This window comes from Aquarana catesbeiana, linkage group LG12 (genome assembly GCF_042186555.1).
Source record: "Aquarana catesbeiana isolate 2022-GZ linkage group LG12, ASM4218655v1, whole genome shotgun sequence".
Lineage (NCBI taxonomy): Eukaryota > Metazoa > Chordata > Amphibia > Anura > Ranidae > Aquarana > Aquarana catesbeiana.
Window position 1 is genome coordinate 213235474 of NC_133335.1, and position 25477 is coordinate 213260950.

General features: G+C 41.0%; 1 protein-coding gene across 1 annotated transcript in view; it reads left to right on the forward strand.

Annotated features, from left to right (window-relative positions):
- Positions 1–25477, forward strand: part of ANKFN1 (ankyrin repeat and fibronectin type III domain containing 1) — a 602151-nt gene that overhangs the window by 532210 nt on the left and 44464 nt on the right. The window contains exon 17 of the mRNA XM_073606641.1: positions 15526–15739. Coding sequence (XP_073462742.1) covers positions 15526–15739 — 214 coding nt within the window. The remainder of the gene's footprint in view (positions 1–15525; positions 15740–25477) is intronic.

Below are 25477 nucleotides of genomic sequence, written 5' to 3' on the forward strand. Positions count from 1 at the left end.
GCCACTTTGTGTTGTTCTATCACATAAAATACCTTTACGCTTTTGGTTGTAACATGACAAAATGTGGAAAATTTCAAGGGGTATGAATACTTTTTAAAGGACTGTAAATAATAGGATAATATCTCTCTTTCTCGCTCTCTCTCATTTTATCACAACAATGGCAGTGTTATATATATTGTATATATGTTTGTGTATCTATTTTATACAAATGTGGAGAGAAAACATTTATGACTACAAAAATTAGTTCAAACCATTATGTATTTTTTAACCAGTTACCACGTTTTTCTTCAAGGTAAGCTCCCGGGAAAAATGATGCGTACTTCTCTGTATGGTGCCTCCACATTTTAACCTGGCAATGATTCAAAATTAGTGCTTTGGAATTTCCTGTTCCTTAGCCAATAAATGTGTTGCAAAGTAATTCCAAAGTTCATAACTCCACCCATTTGAAACATAGAGATGGCTGCATCTTGATGTACATGCATATTCTAAGTATGCATGCCTTGAGGCAGCCTCATTTTAGTTATACATAAATTTGGCCTTTCCAAAATACATTTTATGTACCACTGATCCACTACCACTGCAGTTTCAAGGAAGAAAGGAGGCTGGACAGTGTAGAATGTCTGGTAACATGACAGGCTGCAATCTTATTTAAGGCTTGGTTCACATCCATGCGTGTCGGGAACATGTGCATATCGCAGTTTTCCGAAATGCACAGAAAAGCACTGCTCTTTAGCAGTTGCGTGGGGGTGCCATTAATTCTTACCCTACAGTTCGGAGTGATAAGAAATTAGATGGGGACTTCTTTCCCCGCATTTCTCGCAAACTAATTGGCTGCGCAACACAGGACGTGCGGAACTGTGTCCGCTAGGTCGCACTGTACTGGTGTAAACCTAGCCTAAAAGGCCCTTAAAAGCCATGCATGAATTGGCTGCAAGGGTAAGTTTCCTTGATTGTATGCACTTGTATTGAGTTAGCATTTAAAATGTCACTATAGCCTTACTGTTAATACAGCTATCTGGGTAAGATAAGAATAAAACAGGAATTTTGACTTACCTGTCAATTCCTTATCTTGGAGTACAGTACATAACACAGGACTGGCATTTATAGACCATGGGTTCTACTGTATGCTGCTACCTTTGAGTGATTGGGAACTGATAATAACATTTGCTAGGTCTGCCCCTAGAGAGTACTTGTTTAATTTCACCCACTCTGTGATCAAGGCACAAAGGGGAGGGACCTGTGTCCTGTTCTGTACTGCAAGATAAGGAATTTACAGGTAAGTCAGAATCCCTTTTATCTTAATTTTACAATACAAGACTTGTATTCACAGACCATGGGACATACCCAAGCAATAAAACCGAGGCTTGACCAACAGTATAGTCACACAGAACTGCAAAATGCAAACAGACTGGCAAAATACTCAGATGACAGCTTGAATCACCTACCGTGAGGCTGATCTACACTTCAGCTGAGGCCTGAACGTCCACTTCGTAGAACTTGGGAGCAGACGGTGGCCTTGCAAATTGTAATACAGATGACTTGCTGCTGAAAAGCCCAGAAGATACCAACAACCCTGCTGGAATGGATGGGATGGGAAAAAGATTAACGTTTCCTTAAGGGCATAAGCCCTAGAAATTAGTTCTTGGATTTTGGCAATGATGGAGTGGGGAGTCCTCTAAGAGGACCTCCATTTAGAAAACAAAGGGACTCCATATGTCCAAAAGAGACTAGGGCGATCAATTATACTCTGACAGCCTTAATCACGTCCAAAAATGTAAGGCAAATTTCCTTGTCATGTTTTGCACCAGGACAGAAGGAAGGGAAGACAATGTACTAATTGTGCAAAATAGGAAAATGCTCTTTACACGATGAGCTGCAAATTTGTGATGGCAGCCAAGAAGGCAGTCTTCCAATGTAATCAATTCAAAGGGGGGTCTCTGAAAAGCAGACAGCATCAGGTTGACATTCCAAAGAGACACAGGAGGTCAAACAGGGGGGATATCAAATGTTCTACTCCCTGTAGAAAAGTCCCGATAGGGCATTGCAAGACAAGAGGAAGAGAATGGATAAGGCAGAAACCTGTCTCTTGAGGGTACTCTAGGCTAGACAATAATCAAGACCAGACTGATGAAAGACCAAAATACATTTGATAGAACATTCACTAGAGTTAAGCCTTCTGTCCTCGCACCAGGCAAAGTAAGCTTTCCATGTGCAATGGTGAATCATGTGGAAGTTAGATTTCCTTGCTCTGGGCAGCTAGAGAATCCCAATTCAGCTTGATGTTGAACCTGGAGGCTAGTATGTACACCTATTGGTTTTCACTACTTTTGAGACTACCCCCCTGGGTCTAGGCATTGATGGCTTAGGAAATCTGCCTGATAATTGTCCACTCCCGGAACGTGGACAGCCAAGAGAGCTGCAATGTGAGTTTCTGCCCATGAGGGTATTAAACTTGTTTCTTTTAGGGTTGCTAAGCATCTGGTGCCTTGATGATTTATGAAGGCCACTTCTTTAGCATTGTCTGACTGTACTCTGCCTGGGTGACATTGTGGAAAAGAGGTCAGATGTTGTAGAGACAATCAAATTCCTCTCAGTTCCAGAATATAGATGTGTAGTTTTGACTACTGTTGGGAAAAATGCCCTCTGGGCAGTAAATAAGTTGTAAACTCCACCCCTGCCTGTAAGACTCACATCTGGTGTTACTATGTTCCAAGTCCTGTGAAGGAACAACTTTCCCTGATCCAGGGCAGGATTGGAGAGCCACCATGCCAGGGAAAGCTTTACTTGACTTGAAAGAAGCATTGGGTGAGCCAAGGATTGGATCTGCTTGTTTCACATCTTGACGATGTTGGTTTAAAGGGGTCTCAAGTAAAATTGGACCAGGGAATTGCATCGGAGGCCAGGATGATATTGCAGAAACAAATTGAGGGGCGTCATCGTGACCTGAGAGTCTAAAAGCTAGACTTTAAAGAGGAATCTTCTCATGAAGGAGTAAGATTCCAGCTTTGCCTGTGTTCAAGATTAGACCCAGGTACTCTAGACGATGTGGGGGCTGGAAAGCTGACTTTGGAAAGTTGGTTATCCAGGGCCGTCTTTAATATTGATTTGGACCCTGGGCAAACATTCTCTTGCCCCCCCCCCCAACAGTGAGACATACATTAAATAGCATATGTAAAGAGAGAACTTCAGATCAAAGGACCAATGTGTTGAATGTTTCCAACATTCAAAACAAATAAGGGGATACCGACTCACCCGATAGGGGTGGCGCCTTTGCCCCTTGACCCTGAACTCAAAAAGCATGCAGAAAAAGAAAAAAAAATAGGGGGGGTAGACCCATAAAGTTCAGATTGGGACATGGGATGGGGCAGACTGTGGTCTTCACCAAGTAGTAAAGTTTGTAGCCACAGGTGTGCACACCCACCTAACAAAGGTCACACAAGCTATTGCATATAGTGCCTCAGGTGTCATGGCAGTTTGAGACACCTAGAAGAGGCATGTGTTGGTGGGATCAGGGGAGAGAGTAACACAAGATATCCTTCAGTGTTATCAGCCAGTAATTGGCTTATGCAAACATGCTGCAGACTTCGTTAACTCAATTCCCGAGATCCACCAAGCAAGTGAAGGTAGTACAATGATAAATGGTACCATGAATCATAACAACTTTAACAACTGAGACATGCATGCATGGGATCAGGGAGGAGAGCAAGGACAGGTACCATGCAGTGGTGTTGGCCAGGTATTGGCCAAACACGCTGCGGACCTCCATTAGCTCATTTTCAAGCAGTCAAGGAGGTTAACCTTAAGAATAATCCACTAAAGTGAGCCCCCCTAGGATATGGATAGAAGAAGGATCCCTGATTGATATAGGAACAGTATTTGGCGGGAACATATGTGGACTGGCAGGTCAGTGTTCAGGAAATAATTGATATTCAAACATCTGTTCCATAATCTATAGATCAATTGGTCATTATATGACAGTTCACGAGACTTGAGGTGATGTTTATTACTCATGGTAAGTTGATCCAAAAAAGGTCATCCCTATTGGGAAATTATATAGTGTCCAGCAATAATGCAGTTATCGACCACTGATTGGTTGCTAGAGGTTACTGCACATCCTTATCACTCACTGATTGGTTGCTAGAGGTCATCATTACTGCTATCTGGTTGGTAGAGCTATGTACAGAGTGCAGGGTTGAGGGGTGAGCTATGTACAGAGTGCATGGTTGAGGGGTGAGCTACATGCAGACTGTAGAGTTGAGGGGTGAGCTATGTACAGAGTGCACGGTTGAGGGTGAGCTATGTACAGAGTGCACGGTTGAGGGGTGAGCTATGTGCAGACTGTAGGGTTGAGGGGTGAGTGTGCGGGATGTTCGTGCAGGCTGCTGGCTTCACAAGGAGCTTGTGCCTGTGTACATTCCCCGACCCCCTCCCCTCCCTCCTCTGCTCTCACTCCTGTGCTCTCATATAGAGCAGGGAGGGATCTGTACCGCCGGCGACAGGGGAGCTGTCACTTGTAAATACAGAACCAGCTTCTGTATTTACAACTGACAGTAGTGAGCAGCCAACAAGTGACCAGTGTCAGAGTGGCGGAACTCTTGACGGGCAGCAGCGCAGACTCAATTGGCAGCTGCTTTGGGCCTCCCAACAATGATTGGGCCCTGGGCAGCTTCCCCTTTTACCCTGTGTTAAAGACGGCCCTGCCGATTTCCCAGCCCTTCAGCAAACAAACTGCCTCCTACTACAGCCAAATATTTCAAAGTTTAACTCATCAGTCCAGAGCACCTGCTGCCATTTTTCTGCACCCCAGTTCCTATGTTTTCATGCATAGTTGAGTCGCTTAGCCTTGTTTTCATGTTGGAGGTATATACTGTATACAGTACTGTGTAAAAGTTTTAGGCAGGTATGAAGAAATGTTGTAAATTAAGAATGCTTTTAAAATATTTATATTTTAATTGCATTTTGTAAATTGATAAAGATAAACAAAGTGAATGCAAACAGAATAAAAATCTAAATCAAATCTATATGAGGTGTGACTACCCTTTGGCCTCAAACCAGCATCAATTCTTAAGCCCCATACACACCATTAGATTTTTGTCTTCAGATTTACCAAAACCATGTAGTGCAAGGGCCTGCCTGTCTGCATACGAATTCAAACTCTTAAAGAAAAGTTCTGCTTAAAAAAAAATTAAAAGTCAGCAGCTACAAATACTGCAGCTGCTGACTTTTACTAATCGGACACTTACCTGTCCCAGGGTCCAGCGATGCAGGGGAACGAAGCCCCGCTCGTCTCCCCCTCCTCTCTGTGGCGCCGGTATTGCAACTGTGGGCGTCTGGCTGTGGCTTCACAGCCAGGCACCCACTGCGCATATGCGAGCCGCACGCCGTGACTGGCCGTGCAATTGCCGAGAGGGAGGGGGGAGAGGTGATCTCCCTTGCGGTGCGCCGGGAGAAAGTGGGAGCTGGGCCCCCCCCCAAAAAAATGACATGCCAAATCTGGCATGTCAGGGGATCACCTCCCTTAAAGCGGAAGTTCCATTTTTGGGTGGAACTCCGCTTTAAGGTTTGACCTCATATTATATGGTTTCAGTAAATATGAAGACAAAAATCTGCAGAAAATCTAATAGTGTGTATGGGGCATTACACTTGCACACTTGACAAAGTCAGGGATTTTGTAGGATTAGTGTCAGGTGTATGATTAATCAATTATACTAAGCAGGTGCTAATGATCATCAATTTCATATGTAGGTTGAAATAGCTGTTTAGGAGTCTTAAAACTGGGTGAGGAACAGCCAAACTCTGCTACTAATGTGAGGTTGTGGAAGACAGTTTTATGAGTCTTGTTCCACAGCAACAAGACCCATGTAGTTATATTGCATCAGCAAGGTCTCTTCCAGGCAAAGATTTCAAAGCGGACTTGGGTTTCAAGATGCCGTTCAAGCTCTTTTAAAGAAGCACAAAGAAACAGAAACATTCATGACTGTAGATGAAGTGGTTGGCCAAGGAAACTTAATGCAGCAGATGAAAGACACATCATGCTTACTTCTCTTCGACATCGGAAGATGTCCAGCAGTGCCATAAGCACAGAACTGGTGGAAACCAGGTATACCCATCTATTGTTTGGAGAAGTCTGGCTAGAAGTGGTTTTCATGGAAGCATTGTGCCCAAAAAGTCATACCTCTGATGTAGAATCAAGGATGCATGACTCAACTATGCAAGAAAACTAGACATGTGCGGTTCGCTTCATTCCGAATGGAATTTCGGACGAATATTCGTTTTTCGGAAATTTGGATGCATCAGAATTACAATAGTATTGAATTTAAACGAATCCGAAATAACAAAAAAAAAAATCTAACAAAATTCTAATAGTTTAAGAATTTGAATAATTTTCAAATTTCCAAAGAGAATAAAATATAATAGAATACAAAAAGAAAATAGAAAATAAAAGAATATAATAGAGAACAAAATAGAATACAAAATAAAAGAACAGAATAATTAGAATATAATAGAAACGGAATAGAATAACATAGAACAAATATAACCATCTTTTGAAATTCAAATTTCAAATAGAATAAGTTTCAATATTTAAGAAAAGAATATAACAGAAAAGAATAGAATAGACTGTAATTGAATAGAAAAGAAAATAATAAAAAAAAACAATAGAATATAGCCATTTCCCAAAATTCAAATAGAATCACTTAGAATTTGAATAGAATAGATTAGAATATAAAATAACAGAATAGTATATAAGAAAAACAATAGAATAGAAAGATTATAACCATCTTCCGAAATGCGAATTTCGAATAGAATAAATTTGAATAGAAAATAAAATAATAGAATAGAACAGAATAAACCAATAGAAAAAGAATACAATTAAAAAACAATAGAATAGCAAGAAAATAACCATTTCCCAAAATTCAAACAGAATCAATTTGAATTTGAATAGATTAGAATAGGAAGATGGTTATATTCATTCTATTCTATTCTTTTGTTTTTGTTTTTTTATGCTATTGTGTTATTTTCTATTCTATTCTTTTCTTTTATATTTAAATTCGAATTGATTCTATTTGAATTTTGGAAAATGGTTTTATTATTTCTATTCTATTGTTTTTTTTAATTCTATTCTTTTCTAGTCTATTCAAATTTCAGAACATGGTTATAATCGTTCTCCTTAATTCTATTTTTTATTCTATTCTATTCTGTTCTTTTATTTTCTATCCTATTTTGTTCTGTTTTACTCTGTTATATTATAGTCTTTTATTTCTATGTTATATTCTTATCTATTTTTTTCTATTCCATTTTATTCCCTTAGGAGATTGAAAAAAAATTCAAATTTGAAAACGATTCGAATGAGAAAGCTATTCAAAATTTATTGGAAAACGTTACAAATTGATCCGAATTCGAAAATTAGAATTTATTCGAATACAAATAAACTGAACGTCCGAAAACAGATTAAACAAATTTAACTAAACAAATTTATGTAAATAGCGAATCAAAACAAAACAAATTTTTTCGTTCTGCAGATGTCTAATGAAAACATAGGAAGTGGGGTGCAGAAAAATGGCAGCAGTTGCTCTGGACTGATGAGTCAAAATGTGAAATATTTGGCTTTAGCAGGAGGCAGTATGTTGGCGAAGGGCTGGAGAGCGGTAAAATATTGATCTGCAGACAACTGTGAAGCATGGTGGAGGTTCCTTGCAAGTTTGGGACTGCATTTCTGCAAATAGAGTTGGTCAGGGTCAATGGTGTCCTCAATGCTGAGAAATACAGGCAGTTATTTATCCATCATGCCATGCCATACCATCAGGGAGAGGTGTGATAAGCCCCAGATTTATTCTGCAGCAGGTCAACGACCCCAAACATACAGCCAATGCCATTAAGAACTATCTTCAGCATAAAGAACAACAATCAGTCCTGGAAGTAATGGTTTTGCCCCCACAGAGCCCCTAAACTCCACATTATAGAGTCTTATTATACAGTATATAGAGTCTGTCTGGGATTACACGAAGAGACAGAAGGATTTGAGGCAACCTACATCCACAGAAGATCTGTGCTTCGTTCTCAAAGATGTTTGGAACAACCTACCTGCCGAGTTCCTTCAAAAACTGTGTGCAAGTGTACCTAGAAGAATTGATACTGTTTTGAAGGCAAAGGGTGATCACACCAAATATTGATTTGATTTTCCCTTATGTTCGTTTATTTTTCATTTTTTTAATTGATAAAAATAAACTATTAACATTTCTATTATTGAAAACATTCTTAGTTTACATTTTATTTATGTATTTACACACACACATATAATATATATCATATAGATATGTCTATATAATATAGATATATCTATCTAGATATATATATATAGATATATATATATCTATAGATAGACACGCACACATATATACACGAAGAGTCGTGGAGAAAAACATTTTTTTCTAGAGCTCTTCTTTAATATACACAGTATATCTGATGGTTGACTATGGAGTTGCCCCAGGTTGTAAGCTAATAAAAAGCAGCTGTACCTTACCTTGTAAGGAATAAATCATCTGTGTAGACCACAGTGATCTGCAGAACTGACCACAAACCACAGGAACATGTGTGTGATCATACATTTGAACTGTACAGCCGCCACTCCACAAACCGCACATTATGGTGAGCAGGGAAAGGCTATATAAATATGGTATAGTTATGAAAATAAAGGAGCAAAAACACAAGACCCAGCATTGCAGGATAAGTTTCATCAATCCAGTCAAAGTATTGCTTGTTTTTTGTTTTTTTTTCGTTTGTAAACTTTTGCTTATTAATTGTATTATTTTTTCGTAGTGCCAAGATCTTTGCTCAGTACAGAGAGCTTTTTGCACCAGGAACAGCTTGCTGCTTTTGGCGCCAAAGAAGTTCTCAATTTTCAATGGGTTAAGCCTAGGTTCACAGAGAGATCATTTGAGAGATCAAATCACATGACAAATCACTGCCTATTGGAGGCAATGGCACTGTTCCAATCGGTGCGACACCGATTTTGCAGCGCCGCACCGATTTGCAAAAGTATTTCCTGCACTACTTTTGCCAATTTCAGGTGTGACTTCAATAGACATCTGTGTATGAAGCCACACAGATGTCTGAAATCGCGCTGACCTCACTACTTTGAAATCGTGCTTCTTCAATTGAAGTAGCGCGATTTCAAAGTAGCATCAATGTGAACCAGGGCTAAATTAGTGTTAAGGTCTGGGGTTAGGGTTTAGGATTGGTTAGGTTACATTTTTGGCTTCTAGTTAAGTGTTTAAAGTTGAATTTTAGGTAGATATAAAACACAAGAAGTAATGCAGCTTTGTATTCATTAATTCATTATTTAATATATTTCTAAATCAAGGTGTAAGTACCTTAACTTGACTTGGTATTAGCCTATTTTAGTCCTGGTAAAGCAGAGCTCATAGAGGAAGAAACAGCACAGAAAGACAAAAAAAATATGTGCAATGCTAGGAGCATGCTGATAGTAGGAGAAAGCAAAGTGACAATGAGATAAGCTAATCAGTGTGCTGCTTTTTCTGTTACTGTCTGGTCACAGGGTGGGGATGGGGAGGAGATTTGTAAGTCAAAGTAAAATGACAGCAGAGAAAGATCAGCCCCCCATCTCTGCCAGTCCAGACTGTGTTTTATGACGGACCTGTGTAAATCTCAGGACTGGATGGTTAGCAGTACAAATCATTTTAGCAAATAAAATAGCTCTCATACATAGATTCATAGATTTACTGTCGCATCTGTGCATTTATTGTAGCGGTTTGCCTACAGTTCAAATTTAGGCTAAATATTACCATAGGCTAGGTTGATGATGGGGGTTACATAGTAGGTGAGGTTGAAAAAAGACACAAGTCCATCAAGTCCAACCTATGTGTGTGATTATGTGTCAGTATTACATTACATATCCCTGTATGTTGCGGTCATTCAGGTGATTAATAGTTTCTTGAAGCTATCAATGCTCCCCGCTGAGACCACCGCCTGTGGAAGGGAATTCCACATCCTTGCCGCTCTTACAGTAAAGAACCCTCTACATAGTTTAAGGTTAAACCTCTTTTCTTCTAATTGTAATGAGTGGCCCCGAGTCTTATTAAACTCTCTTCTGCGAAAAAGTGTTATGACTATTGTGGGGTCACCAGTACAGTATTTGTAAATTGAAATCATATCCCCTCTCAAGCGTCTCTTCTCCAGAGAGAAGAAGTTCAGCGCTCGCAACCTTTCCTCATAACTAAGATCCTCCAGACCCTTTATTAGCTTTGTTGCCCTTCTTTGTATCGCTCCATTTCCAGTACATCCTTCCTGAGGACTGGTGCCCAGAACTGGACAGCATACTCCAGGTGCGGCCGGACCAGAGTCTTGTAGAGCGGGAGAATTATCATTTTATCTCTGGAGTTGATCCCCCTTTTAATGCATGCCAATATTCTGTTTGCTTTATTCGCAGCAGCTTGGCATTGCATGCCATTGCTGAGCCTATCATCTACTAGGACCCCCAGGTCCTTTTCCATCCTAGATTCCCCCAGAGGTTCTCCCCCCAGTGTATAGATTGCATTCATATTTTTGCCACCCAAATGCATTATTTTACATTTTTCTACATTGAACCTCATTTGCCATGTAGTCGCCCACCCCATCAATTTGTTCAGGTCTTTTTGCAAGGTTTCCACATCCTGCGGAGAAGTTATTGCCCTGCTTAGCTTAGTATCGTCTGCAAATACAGAGATTGAACTGTTTATCCCATCCTCCAGGTCGTTTATAAACAAATTAAATAGGATTGGTCCCAGCACAGAACCCTGGGGAACCCCACTACCCACCCCTGACCATTCTGAGTATTCCCCATTTATCACCACCCTCTGAACACGCCCTTGTAGCCAGTTTTCAATCCATGTACTTACCCTATGGTCCATGCCAACGGACCTTATTTTGTACAGTAAACGTTTATGGGGAACTGTGTCAAATGCTTTTGCAAAATCCAGATACACCACATCTACGGGCCTTCCTTTATCTAGATGGCAACTCACCTCCTGATAGAAGGTTAATAGATTGGTTTGGCAAAAACGATTCTTCATGAATCCATGCTGATTACTGCTAATGATATCGTTCTTATTACTAAAATCTTGTATATAGTCCCTTATCATCCCCTCCAAGAGTTTACATACTATTGATATTAGGCTAACTGGTCTGTAATTCCCAGGGATGTTTTTTGGGCCCTTTTTAAATATTGGTGCTACATTGGCTTTTCTCCAATCAGCTGGTACCATTCCAGTCAATAGACTGTCTGTAAAAATTAGGAACAAGGGTTAAGTTCAGGGATCATGTTAAAAGGTAAGGAGAGGTGTGAGTGGTAAAAGTGGTTGTAAACCTCTTTTTAGAACTTGTACCTATAGGTAAGCCTAGAATAAGGCTTAGCTATAGGTACTGTAAATATCTCCTAAACGTGCGCCGTTTAGGAGACGTTTACCTTGTAGTGATGTCATTGGCACATGTGCTGTGAAGAAACGTCTCTCCATGCCGTTTCTTCCCGAGCGAGTGCTGTGAAATTTTCCAAAAGTCCTCGAAATGAAAGGATGCTTGTACTTCTCAGAGTGGGTGGGGGGGGGTCATCTGTTGGCCTTTGCGGCCATTTTCCTTACACTGGTTCCAAGACATCTTAGATGCTTGGGTCTACAGAGGCTACAAAGTAAAATTTTATTCTCTGCTTCCACCCCACTTCATGATGTCAAACCTGCCAACGTCCCTGCAAAGATTAGCTGATCACTGTGCTGCCCTGGCGCAGCTCCTCTGTCAAGGGGTCTTAGCAATTGTTCCGGGAGAGGAAAGATCCTGGGTTGTCCACTCAAATCTGTTCAGTTGCCAAAGCAAATGGGAGCATTTGCCCCCATACTGGATCTAAAGGTTTTCAAAACCCTCCTTTGAGTTCAAAAGTTCTGTATGAAATCTATTAGGTCAGTCAGTGCTTACCTCTGGTGGAACCTGAACCTTCTGAAGATGGAGCTGGAATCAACTCCTTGCTTGGAGTATCTTCAATACTTCTCCCAGGATCTTCCTTCCTCAGGAAAAGCTACAAACTCTCCTCTCCCATATTTGGACAGTACAGCCCAGGAGCCAACCAACATTCTCACTGTGTGGAACAAGAAGACGCAGTCTCTGAACCATTGCATGCACTTGACCCCCAAAACGTGGCTTGCCCTGGCCTGGTGGGTCACAGGTACAACCCTAGGGTCAGGGAAATCCTTCCTCCCCCTGGTCTGACAGGTTCCCATGAGGGATGACAGCCTGCTTTGCTGATTAGGAGTCTTGGACACTTTCTTGGTGCAAGAGGTCGAACAGGTCCAGCATTGGTTTCCCCTTCAATGTTGGACCTCTTGACTGCTAGGTCTTTTGACCACGATTAAGACAACACCATGGCAGTGGCTTACATCAACATCGGGGAGGTAGCAGAGGTCTTGCAGCTCACAAAGACGCCAATCAAATTTTGGCTCGGGTGGAACTTCCTGTTCCAGCCCTGTCAATTGTGCATGGAAAATTGGCAGGTGGACTTCCACAGTCGTCAATGTCTGGACTCAGGAGAATAGTCTTTTCAGCCCGAGGTGATTTAGGACTCCTGTCACTGGTGGGACAACAAACGTGGACAATGTCCATATTCAAAAACAAAAAAAACAAGTTTGTCACCAGGTCTAGGGGTCCTCTAGCATTGGCAGCGGATACTATGGTGAGTCTGTGGGATCAGTCAATCCTGATGTATGCCTTCCTCCTACAAAACTCTCTTCTTCCCTGCACAGGATCAAGATGGAGGGAATGCCAATGATTTAATTGCCTTGTACTGGCCCAGACAGATATAATACTCAGACCTTGTCAGACTCCTGGTGTATTCTTGGGCACTCTCAAATCATCCAGAAATTCTGTCCAATGGACCAGTTTACCACCCTGCTTCTTGATTGCTGGCTTTATCAGCCAGGATATTGAAGTCCAGGTCCCAAAGGATAGCAACATACCTGATTTGGTTATCCCTATGCTTTTGATACATAGAAAATTGACCTCTACAAAGTCTACGATAACACCCAAGAAAGGCCTATTTCTCATGGCTTGAGGAAAGGATATTCAATTCCAGGAATGTACTCCATGGAACTTATCCTGTCTATTCTCCAGTTTGTTTGGAATCAACATTTGGCCTTGATTTCCATCAAGGGTCAAATCTCAGCCCTAGCGATTCTTTTTCAAAAATGTATTGCCTCTCACTCCTTAGTAAAAAGCCTTTGTACAGGGTGTTGCCATATTATTCCCCTTGTGCATGCCCCAATGACTCCATAGGATCTCAACCTAACTCTGTCAGCTCTTCGGAAACCATCAACACGTTCCTCTGTCTATGGTTTTTCACAAGGTTGCCTTTTCCATTGCCATCACCTCTGCGAGGCAAGTTTTTGAGTTAGTAGCCTTAACCTATAAAGAACATTTTCTTGTTCAATACAAACAAGATTTTCCTTAGACCTTAGGTCTTTTTTCTTCCTTAGGTGGTTTCTCGCTTTTATCTTAACAAGGACATTTTTTCTATGTCCTAATCAACAACATCAAGGAGATTTCCTTAATGTGGTGCGCGCTGTTCAAGTTCATCTCTCATCTACCGCTTCCTTCAGACAGTCTGACTGTTTTTGTTATCCTGAAGGTGCTCATAGGGGACACCCTGCTTTTCGTTCCACTATTTCCGCACCTCATCATTCAAGCCTTTAGAATTTAGGACAAAGTTCTATCTTTCCCTGTCAAGCATATTCCACTAGATTAGTTAGTACCTCATGTGCTGTTCAACATCAAAGCATCTGTTTCTCAGATTTGCAAGGCTGCCACCTGGTCTTCTATTCACATGTTCATTAGGTATCACCTAGTGGCTGTTCAAACCTTCTGGTTTCAGTTGTATAGTTCTTCAAGCAGCTCTGTAGGAGCTATTGAGTCTCCTCTGTTAACCTAAATGGAAACAATCAAATAATGTAAGTGAAAAAATCAATTATTATATCATAAATATAAACTATAGTGCAAACCTTAATGAATGAAATCTATAAATGTAAAATTGATAATCAAATAAGTGAATTAGCAAAGGTTCTCCAAAGTCCATCTACCAAATAAATGTTCATTGCAAAAGTCATATGCAGCTCTGCAAGGTTTTCCAAATAACACTTTCATAATTGTTGTGCTAAGAGTATTTAATCCACAGTTTCCAGGATTCCCAAGAGGCAAAGTACACACACCAGATATAAAGGACCTCTTAATAAAAAGAAGGCCAATAGCATTGGAAAGATATGCCCACTAATCAGATACAAATACTGACATATAGAGGCACAGAGTACATTGCATAAAAAGTACTTTATTAAAAATGAGTGCTGGGAAAATTAAAGATTAATTCCTCGATTAATCGTTAATTTTTTTGATCGATCAAAATTATTTTGATCGGTACTCACCTCTCCGCCGGCTTCCGGGTCTTCAGGGAGTTCTGTCGGAGATCCGGTGACGTCACAGACATCGACGTAACCGGACTCCTCCCCCCTTCCCTAAGAGCCTCCGTCTGCTAACGAGGGGAAGGGGGGAGGAGTCCGGTGACATCAATGTCCGTGAAATCATAAATTGAGGAAGACAGATCCTAACGATTTGATTGATCTCACTGGTCAAAGTATTCAGATAAACATCTATGTAAATCCTGGACTTGGCTATGAAAATCAACATATCTGAGGGCTTTCCTGGCTGTAAGTCAGTTTGACGATGAACTGATATTGATTGGTTATCCAGCAATCAAGAAACGTTTATGGTGAGGGCACTTTTTTTCCAAAGAGCTGACACTTTGCTGTCTCAGCAGGTGATGGATGTCTCTGGCTCTCCATCGGTCCCCCTGATGCACAACAGTGCTATTTAAATAGACTGTAGGGTGACGCCGTAGCCCCGTCCCACTGAAGAAATTCTGAGGACGTTCTGATTGAACGTAACGCGTACGGGGGAGGAGCTACGCATGACGTCAGCTAAAAGTAGTTGGATCTGTATGTACGTTATGATTAATCAAAATTAGTCGATTAATCGATTAAAAGAAAAGATTAAAAGAAAAATCGATTAATCGAACACGAAAATTTTAATCAGTAACAGCCCTATTAGAAATAGTTAAATACAATCAAAACTCTGGTGCATTGTAGTGCTGACTGTTGACTCTGTTTTAATGTTTGTAACTTTATTATGAAAATTTCAAATTAAAAGAGTAAAAAAAAAAAAAAAAAAAAACAATCAAAACTCACTCACAAGTAAAGTTCTTAACCCAAAATCTTCACACAACCCACAATTCCAGCTTTGGTGCATGCAACCACTCCACTGTGTATGGCTGCGGTGCTCTGTCTTACACCTTTTGTACCAATAGACATGTTTTTGAAAACCAGTAAGGGGGTTGTTCTAGAGTTTTAAAATGTTTGTGTAATGCTGCCATACCAAATATATATGTAGGAAAATATGAGAGCTTCAACATAAATATTTTTTAAATTTTTCATGTTTTCATAGCAAACAGATGAAATTTGGCGTGAAATGCGATGGATCATGGATGCTCTTCAGTATGCAAGGTATAAGCAGCCGGTTGCTGGACTGCCGATAACCAGATTTCTCGATCTTACGGAAGAGCAAATCCAGAAGAAAAATAATTCCACATCCTCACACCTGGACTGTCTGCCATCGCCTTCACCATCACCTGAAATGCATCGCAGGAAAGCTGTAAGCGGTAAGGTTTCAGCAGACAAGAAGAAAAGTGGGTCAGTCTGTAAAAAATGTATATTTCAGTTTTTGGTGGATGTGCTTAAACTGTCCAGTAGCTTCTTGTAATCTCTCTGGTGGCAGTCTACCTATTTGTCACTTTACAAAGGGGTCTTACTTTCCCCTGCATAGTTAGGCCATTAGATCTGGCCGCTGGAATTTCTGAGAGATAAAAAGCCATTGCCTGAGTCAACCTAACACAGACCAACCATAACTAAAATAGTAGCTTTCGGTGGACTGATTGCTTAAAATATTTTGTGCCAAAGTTCTGTGCATTTATCTTGTGTTGGATTTGTGTTGAAGGCTATTTCAAAGAAACATGATCATATTCTTATTTTAAGTAGAATTATCAGTTACAAAACGTTCCTGCTCACCTAAAGTGATGCATTAAAAGCCACACAACCCTCCACCACCACAACTTCAGGTGCTTTGTCCCATGACCCCACCCAATCCTGCCACTATTCCTAGCAATGTTTTTGAAGGGTAGGGATCGCGCTGGACTGTCTTAGTAGGTCACTGGTTGTGGACAGAATGTCAGTTGGGCAGAATAGGAAAAATTTTCTTTCCAGGTTTTGATGCCTGGCTGTTGTGTAAAAATAGTGTGCCCGGTTGCGGGCCTGGGCTGCAACCTCAGGATGCGACCTAATGGTTGTTCCTGTAGTGATCAAAGGAGGTAAACGTAATGAAGCGCCCAAAATGCAGAGAAGGAAGTAGAGAGGAGATGATGCTGGAGCTGGCAGAAGAGGAGCCCTGAAGAAGAGAGAGTCCTTTGTCCCCTGAAACATGTTGGCTTTGTTCCATCATCTGTACCCTTATTAAAGCGGTTTATTTCTCAACTATTGCATTTTGGGCGCTCCTTTACATTTACCTCTTACCTTTACTATTTACATATTCCTAGCAAGGAAACAATACAAACATGCTAATTCTGCATTTCTGTGCTGCTTCCAAGGTGTTCACAGCAGCAGGAAGCAGCTCAGAGACCAGAAGCTAGCAAGTTTGTCTCATGCTTAGTTATACATTTAAGGCAAAAGCAGCCTTGAATAAAATTGTTTTACCTGAATTCCGAAGGTGGTACTAAAGTATAGCCCCATTCAGGGTGAAAACCAACATTAAAGGCCAATTGTAGTTTCACTCATAATTAAGTTGATACAATTATGGTGCAGGGAAATACAACTTTTTAAATGTCTTAGCTAGACATACTGTAGATAGTTTTTGTTTTTTTTCCAGCCAGGGGGCTGAACACAAGCAAGGAAATGGAGGCACTTTATTTATTCATTCATTTATTCACAATAATTGCTGTTTGTATGTGTTTGCAAAACAACACTAATTCATATATAGATTAGCGCAGAACTTTTGTATTTTAACAGAGAGTATTACAAGCCTAAAAGGCGTTCCCATTAGGGCTGCAACTAACGATTATTTTCATAATCAATTAGTTGGCCGATTATTGTTTCGATTAATCGGATAAAATCATTTAAAAAAACGTAATATGCAATTTTTTCGTTTATTTAAAGTAATAATGAAAATCATAGGACACTATTCCTCCCGGGAACACCAATGATAGGGCACTATCCCCCCCCCCTCCCCCTCCCAGGAACATCAATGGGGCACTCCCATATTTCCCCCCCTCCCAGGAAAACCAATGATGGGGCACTATTCCACCCACCCCCCAGAACACCAATGATGGGGCACCCCCCCCCGAAATACTTAGGCTCAGGGGGCATTTGTCATCACAGAAATTAATGTACTGTACTGACTGAGTATTCTGTATAGCCATTAGCCGCTACCTGATCACTTCACACAGGTGCAGCTCGGCTCTCACGGCTGCTTCTCACCTCTCTCTGTTCATTCCCTGGAGGCAGCAGCGGGTGGGGCTGAGAATATCAGGGGGGAGCCAACGTCAGCGAGGATGAGAGGAGCGGACCTGCCTGGTCACATGAGCGCCGCCGTATTCTCTTGAGAATATGGCGGCGCTGCCTTGTACACAGGAGGACTGGCAGGGTGGGAGGTGCAATCAACTAATCGATAATGAAAATCGTTGACCAACAATTGTCATTATCGATTTTATCGATTAATCGTTTCAGCCCTAGTTCCCATCCTTTTCAATTCTATCTAAGTAAAACATTTTTGGGTTGGATACACACTTAAAGTGGTGATTGTAAACAATCACCTTGTAAAAAGATCTGTTCAGTTAAAAACAGAAATGATTTGTGTATAAATAAATAAATGTATTTGTGTGTGATTTGAGATAAAAAAAAAAAAAAAAGATAAATACCCTTTTTTAAAAGTGATCACATTCATCATTGGAGGAGAGTGGGCTAAGTTCCCAGCAGAGCTAGATAGAGAGCTGACCACAGTGTCCTCTCCCACTTAGTGCGGTGAGTTTTTAATGGGAGAGCAGAGGGACTGGCAGGAACACCAGGGATTTCACACAAACGAAGCAATACAAAGAGAACAGGATACATTTTCACACAAATACATGGTACAGCAGGCATATTTTAGGAATATGAAATGCTGGGGTAACAAACACTTTAGTTAATACAATACTCGAAAATTGAAACAGTGAGCAAATAAAAATCGGAAACTCTAAGCAGGTAAATGTTACAGTAGTAATTCAAAATGTTTGTCCACTGAAAACACATTATAGTTTCCCTTTGAGGACAATGCCCTCCTTAGATTTTTTTTTTACTTAATCAGTTATTTTTAGTTCTGCAATGTTCATGAAATTATTATACTGATAAGTGTTCATTAATTGCCATTCTAAGGAAATCAGGCTGTAATCTAGGTTCACTGACACGTTCAATCCCCTTGATTCATTTAGTAGAAGCGTTTAGCAATCCTGGACCTTAATCCTCCAATTTCCCCCAATCCCACATCTCATGCACTAATGCTGTAATGAAGAATAACACTCGGTAACTGCAGTGTATACAGCAGACATTACATGCTTTGCCACTTCAAAGGAGCACCATTTACCACTAAGTCACTTTAACCAGAAAACCACTAAATGACTAAGTGAAAACTCTGCCAGCTGACCAGGACAGGTGGGGGAACAGGAGTTTGCGCAATCAACTTTTCAGGATTTGTGAGTTTTTGGAGGTTGGAATGGCAGCGACAGTCTGTTTTCAGCTAATTCCCCTGGGACCTGTTTCATAGGAATAAGTATGTGAATGTTATATCCTTCTTTAAAAGGAACAGCAGATGGTGTGATTGTCTAAGGCCTCATGCACACTGGACGTTATAAAAAAACGTCAGTAGCTTTGCAGTGAGTTTTTCAACTTTTTTCAGCGTTTTTGCAATAGCGTTTTTTAGCGTTTTTTAGCGTTTTTTTGTTTGTTTTTTTTTCTTCAATGGGATCAAAAACGTAAAAAAAACTGCTGGTGAGCATTAAGCATTTTTAGGCGTATTTTGACATTAGAGCGTTTTTACAGCTGAAGAACTCCTCTCAGAACCAACTAGTTTTGGGTTTTTCTTTACAGCTAAAAAGCTGCCCAGCCAAAAACAGTTGACAACAGCCATTGTGTGCATGGACACATACGATAACATGCTGGAGAGTTTATTGACTGTAGAAGAAAAAGTCTGAAGCCAAAAATAACAGCTCTAAAATCGTCCAGTGTGCATGAGGCCTAAGGCCTAAAGTATACCTGTCATGAATGAAGTTCAGGGGCTGCTTGCTTACTCCCTTTCCAAAAGTTTTCGGACTTTGAATAAATAGAGATTAGGAAAATCAGTGAGAGAAGTCCTGTGTATTTGATCAATGATGGGTTAGTGGTAGAGAAAGAGATCCCACCGCTTCAGGTAGGTCGGCCGAAACAAAAACTTCTCCAGTTTTCAAGAGCCCCAGGTGCTGACAATGCATATAGCAACGAAGATAGGAAGAAAGTTCTGGACAGCCGCACTCCAAAAGAATTTTTGCCTTTTATTGAAAAATCCCGGTCACAAAATACAAGCCACAGCAAAGTGATACAAAAGAGCTGACACGTTTCACACTACAAATAGTGCTTACTCATAGCTATGAGTAAGCACTGTAGTGTAAAACGCGTCAGCTCTTGTGTATCACTTTGCTGTGGCTTGTATTTTGTGACCCGGATTTTTCAATAAAAGGCAAAATTTCTTTTGGAGTGCGGCTGTCCAGAACTTTCTTCCTATCTTCGTTGATGGGTTAGTGGTGAAACAAAAATGAAGGAAGAGGGTCAACTTGGATATGCTCGTTTTTATGGTAAAAAGATGGGAAGTGCTTCAAAGGCATCCCTGGTACAAACCTGTCTGGGGGGAAGAATCCAGCCTGTCTAGGTGGCTCTCCCGCTAAGGATGCTCAGCAGGGTGGTGGGTCCAAAGGACCATATGAACATTCCCCAACCTACAGGGTGACTGTTAGGAGACTATGAAATATGTGGGCTGCCTGTGCTCCTTTGGAAAAGAAGATAAATAGTCAAGTTAGTTCTGCTGCTCTGACTGCAGAACTCAAGGTTATGCAACTAATATTTTCAGAAGATACATTTATTTTTATAAAAGTTTGCCTTTACAAGCAAAACTGTGCTGAGAGAAATACTGCACCTAGGCCGCTTTTGCTGTCCACTGAGTCACTGCAAATCAAGTGTTCTGACTGTAATATGCAAATTTGTTCCAGGGCAGTTTCTCAGAAAGTTCCAGGGCGCCAGCATTGTAAGAACTAGGTCAGCATTGATAGCCTACATATACATTTCAGCAAAGGGTTTCCTTGAAGGGCCCAGTCTTGGATATATATGGAGCAGTTCCTGGTACTAAAGTTCATTTTACTTCAATGACTTTTTGAAACCAATGTGTTTCAAGGTAAAAAGCTTCCAGCTTCTTCAGGGCTTGAGCAGTGGATGTTAATAAAATCACAATAGAGTGTACTAAGAGGCCTGTGTTAAGGCTTGATGAAGACTAGACTAGCCCACCTTCTTGAAAGTTATGTATGTTTTTCTACTAATCCACCCCTGAACTCGTGTGTTCTAAATAACCTAGCAACTGTTTGGGAAGAAAAAAGGTTGCTGTGTCAGTGATCACAAAAATAATGTTGTTTTTAGTCATTCAAGAACTCAGACTATAGGCTCACAAACATCTTTTTCTTAGTCTAGCTATAAGCTAGTATGTAAACTCTTGGAGGGGATGATAAGGGACTATATACAAGATTTTAGTAATAAGAACGATATCATTAGCAGTAATCAGCATGGATTAATGAAGAATCGTTCTTGCCAAACCAATCTATTAACCTTCTATGAGGAGGTGAGTTGCCATCTAGATAAAGGAAGGCCCGTAGACGTGGTGTATCTGGATTTTGCAAAAGCATTTGACACAGTTCCCCATAAACGTTTACTGTACAAAATAAGGTCCGTTGGCATGGACCATAGGGTAAGTACATGGATTGAAAACTGGCTACAAGGGCGTGTTCAGAGGGTGGTGATAAATGGGGAGTACTCAGAATGGTCAGGGGTGGGTAGTGGGGTTCCCCAGGGTTCTGTGCTGGGACCAATCCTATTTAATTTGTTTATAAACGACCTGGAGGATGGGATAAACAGTTCAATCTCTGTATTTGCAGACGATACTAAGCTAAGCAGGGCAATAACTTCTCCGCAGGATGTGGAAACCTTGCAAAAAGACCTGAACAAATTAATGGGGTGGGCGACTACATGGCAAATGAGGTTCAGTGTAGAAAAATGTAAAATAATGCATTTGGGTGGCAAAAATATGAATGCAATCTATACACTGGGGGCAGAACCTCTGGGGGAATCTAGGATGGAAAAGGACCTGGGGGTCCTAGTAGATGATAGGCTCAGCAATGGCATGCAATGCCAAGCTGCTGCTAATAAAGCAAACAGAATATTGGCATGCATTAAAAGGGGGATCAACTCCAGAGATAAAACGATAATTCTCCCGCTCTACAAGACTCTGGTCCGGCCGCACCTGGAGTATGCTGTTCAGTTCTGGGCACCAGTCCTCAGGAGGGATGTACTGGAAATGGAGCGAGTACAAAGAAGGGCAACAAAGCTAATAAAGGGTCTGGAGGATCTTAGTTATGAGGAAAGGTTGCGAGCACTGAACTTATTCTCTCTGGAGAAGAGACGCTTGAGAGGGGATATAATTTCAATTTACAAATACTGTACTGGTGACCCCACAATAGGGATAAAACTTTTTCGCAGAAGAGAGTTTAATAAGACTCGTGGCCACTCATTACAATTAGAAGAAAAGAGGTTTAACCTTAAACTATGTAGAGGGTTCTTTACTGTAAGTGCGGCAAGGATGTGGAATTCCCTTCCACAGGCGGTGGTCTCAGCGGGGAGCATTGATAGCTTCAAGAAACTATTAGATAATCACCTGAATGACCGCAACATACAGGGATATGTAATGAAATACTGACACATAATCACACACATAGGTTGGACTTGATGGACTTGTGTCTTTTTTCAACCTCACCTACTATGTAACTATGTAAGCTATTCAATGTTGCGTCAGGTTTGTTGAATATTCAACACTTGAATGAGTGTATACCCTAAAACAGACTTTTTCAACCAGGTTTCGGCTTCAGGTTTCATCAGGGGTGCCTTGGCAAAATGGCTAAAAATTGCCCAAAAATTGTATACAAGCCAGCAGGTGGATCAGATCTGCCTTTTAGCTACACCAAGTTATAGGTGATAGGTTTTCATTGTGCAGCATTACAACCTTCTAGCTGCTGGCATCCAATGATGTCATCGGTTGATAAGGAGGATGTCGAGTGCCTGCACAGCATCCTTGTTTGCCCCTCCCCTGCCCTCTCTCCATCAGCACTGGGGTCACATTATCTGAGTGAGGGAGGGGAACTGAAGGAGAAGAGAAACTCTGGGATAACCACCAGTGTGCAAAGGTGTGTTTGCTTTGGAAGAATAAATCACCTCAAATGTAGGGTGTCCAACATGTGTGAATGTTGCTGTGTTGTGTAAAATTATTAGCTTGGTTTTCCACATTTAGAATGGGGCACCTCGAGAATGTGCATAATTTTAAAGGGTGCCTTGACTGGAAAAAAAGTTGAGAAACATTGCCCTAGAACAACCGTTCTGTGATTCTTTTCTTTTCCGGTTCACACTGCTGCAACTTGTCATGCGACTTGCAACACAACGTTGCATGACAAGTCAAAGCATATTAATTTCAACAGGTGCCCTCTTAATCAATGCAACTCAAGTTACAGCAACAAAAAAAAAGGTTCCTGCACTACTTGCTGCGACTTGAGTGTCATAGACTGTAATGTTAAAGAGATTGTAAAGGTAAATTTTTTTTTTTTTTTAAATAACAAACATACTTACCTCCACTGTGCAGCTTGTTTTGCACAGAGTGGCCCCGAATCTGCTCTTCTAGGGCCCCCCGGCGGCTCTCCCGACTCCTCCCCACATCTGATAACCCCCTCAGAGAAGCGCTTCCCCGAGGGGGCTACCTTGCAGGCGCACTCCTGAGTCCAGCATTCGGCGTCCATAGAGGCCGAATGCAGGACTCGGCCCCGCCCCTCGGTGCTCAAGTAATTGGATTTGATTGACAGCAGCGGGAGCCAATGGCTGTGCTGCTATTAATCTATCCAATTAAGAGCTGAGAACCCCCGGGCAGAGAGACAGCGTGTCCCCGTGGGTCAAGTTCAAGGGTTCAGGTAAGTAAAACAGGGGGGGGCCAGTCACTGACAGGTGTTTTTTCACCTTAATGCATTGGATGTATTAAAGTGAAAAAACACATAGGTTTACAACCCCTTTAAATCACAAAAGTCACAAGGAAGTCGCACAACAACGAGCCTTAATCTGGTGTATTCTGTATTCTAAAAAAAAAAAGTTGTGTTGTAACATTTCTTCATCATCATTACTTGCAGGAAGTACACATTACAACAAACAAATAATTTTGACTATGGTAAGCAAAAGTGATAATACAAGAGTAAGATGCTCCGCCATCATTTAGGACATTCAACATGACAGTAAACTCTTTGACAGTTGGGCTGCATTCACACCTGAGCGTTTTCAACTCGTAAAATGCCCTACACGCAAAATCCCATTAATTTCAATGGCACCTATTCACATCTGAGCGTTTTGTCACCTGAGCTAAAAAAAAAAAAAAACCATGAGCTTCTTTGGGGCAGATTACAGGCGTTTTTCTGCCTTTTACATTGGTGACCTGAACAAAATCGTGGTAAAACGCGCGACTTTGAAACGCTCACGTGTGAATGCAGCCTAGAGACTCCTTACAGCTCGATACATGTACCATGTTATCTTGTCTGTACATGTACACAGGGCCGTTTACAGTCGTTCGTTGGAACGCAAAAAAATGGGTTCAGAAGCTGTGTTTAGAGGCATTTCAAGCGCCAAACGCTTCTAAACGTGTTTAGCCACGTTTCGTTTACAGGCGTTTTTCATTTTTGGCTATTTTATATATATATATATATATATATATATATATAATTTTTTTTTTTTTTTTTTTTTAATGCTTCTAAACGCAAACGCAGAATGTAAATGTGGCAAAACAGACGTTTTAAACGTGGGTTACTATCTGTCAAGTTAAATCGTTCAGGAGAGGTTGTAAAAAGGTCCCGTGTACATGATCCCTAACATCATCATTTTTTCGAACACTTTTCTGAGCCAATATTATCCAATTCTTGTGTGCTTCTGTAAGGGTTTTTTTTTAAATTTATTTAATGCGGTCAATATTGTTTTATATAAACTAAATTATGTACTATTATTAGCCGATTGACTGATCAGTGTACCGGTTTCCTGCCGCTACCATGTGAGCGATGTGACCAATCACAGCAGATCATATGACAGTTGTAAACCATGGATTTTCATGCCATCCACTGTGTACAATTGTGTTGCTAGCTGTGATTGGTCAGTGTGATCTGATGGTACACATAGGGCAAATCACAGCCCATCTGCACTGTGTGATTAGCTCTGGCCAATCACAGCTAATCAAAACAACTGAGTAATCCCAATCATGAGATAATCAGTGTAAGGCTTGTCTGTAGTCAACAACAGCGGAACGCAAGATATAAATGGGTACTCTTACCAGCTGTGATGGACCCCAAATGCCATACGACAGAGGGATCAGACAGGCTTGGGATCTTATATTATGTATATCAGATGTTGTTGTATTCTCCAGTTTTGCCCCAGTTGAAGACCCCTTAGTGTCGAAACCGGTCGGGCTAGCATTTCTTGTATCCCACATTGCTTTTATTCAATTTTTACCTGTTCCTGTGATCACTTTTATTGATTGGTGTTTACCATCTGAACTTTTATTCTTAATAAACCTCATTGGTTTTGGACCTGCACCATTGGAGTCCTTCTCCTTCCTTCTGCTTTACATGATCATTCCCTGCAGCCCTCACGGAACATCGTTGAAGACGGCTATTCAACAGGGGAGTACAGTGGAGCCTTCATGGTCCAGGAGCTGAGGATACCGCCTTGATCGGGTTCTTCCTTCTGTGTCCAGTATCTGAGCGACATCTGATGAATACAACAACATCTGATATACATAATATAAGATCCCAAGCCTGTCTGATCCCTCTGTCGTATGGCATTTGGGGTCCATCACAGCTGGTAAGAGTACCCATTTATATCTTGAGTTCCGCTGTTGTTGACTACAGACAAGCCTTACACTGATTATCTCACGATTGGGATTACTCTCACTAGAGGAATATACCATTTAAGATTTTCTGTGGACATTCTTTCTCGCACCCCCACTGGGT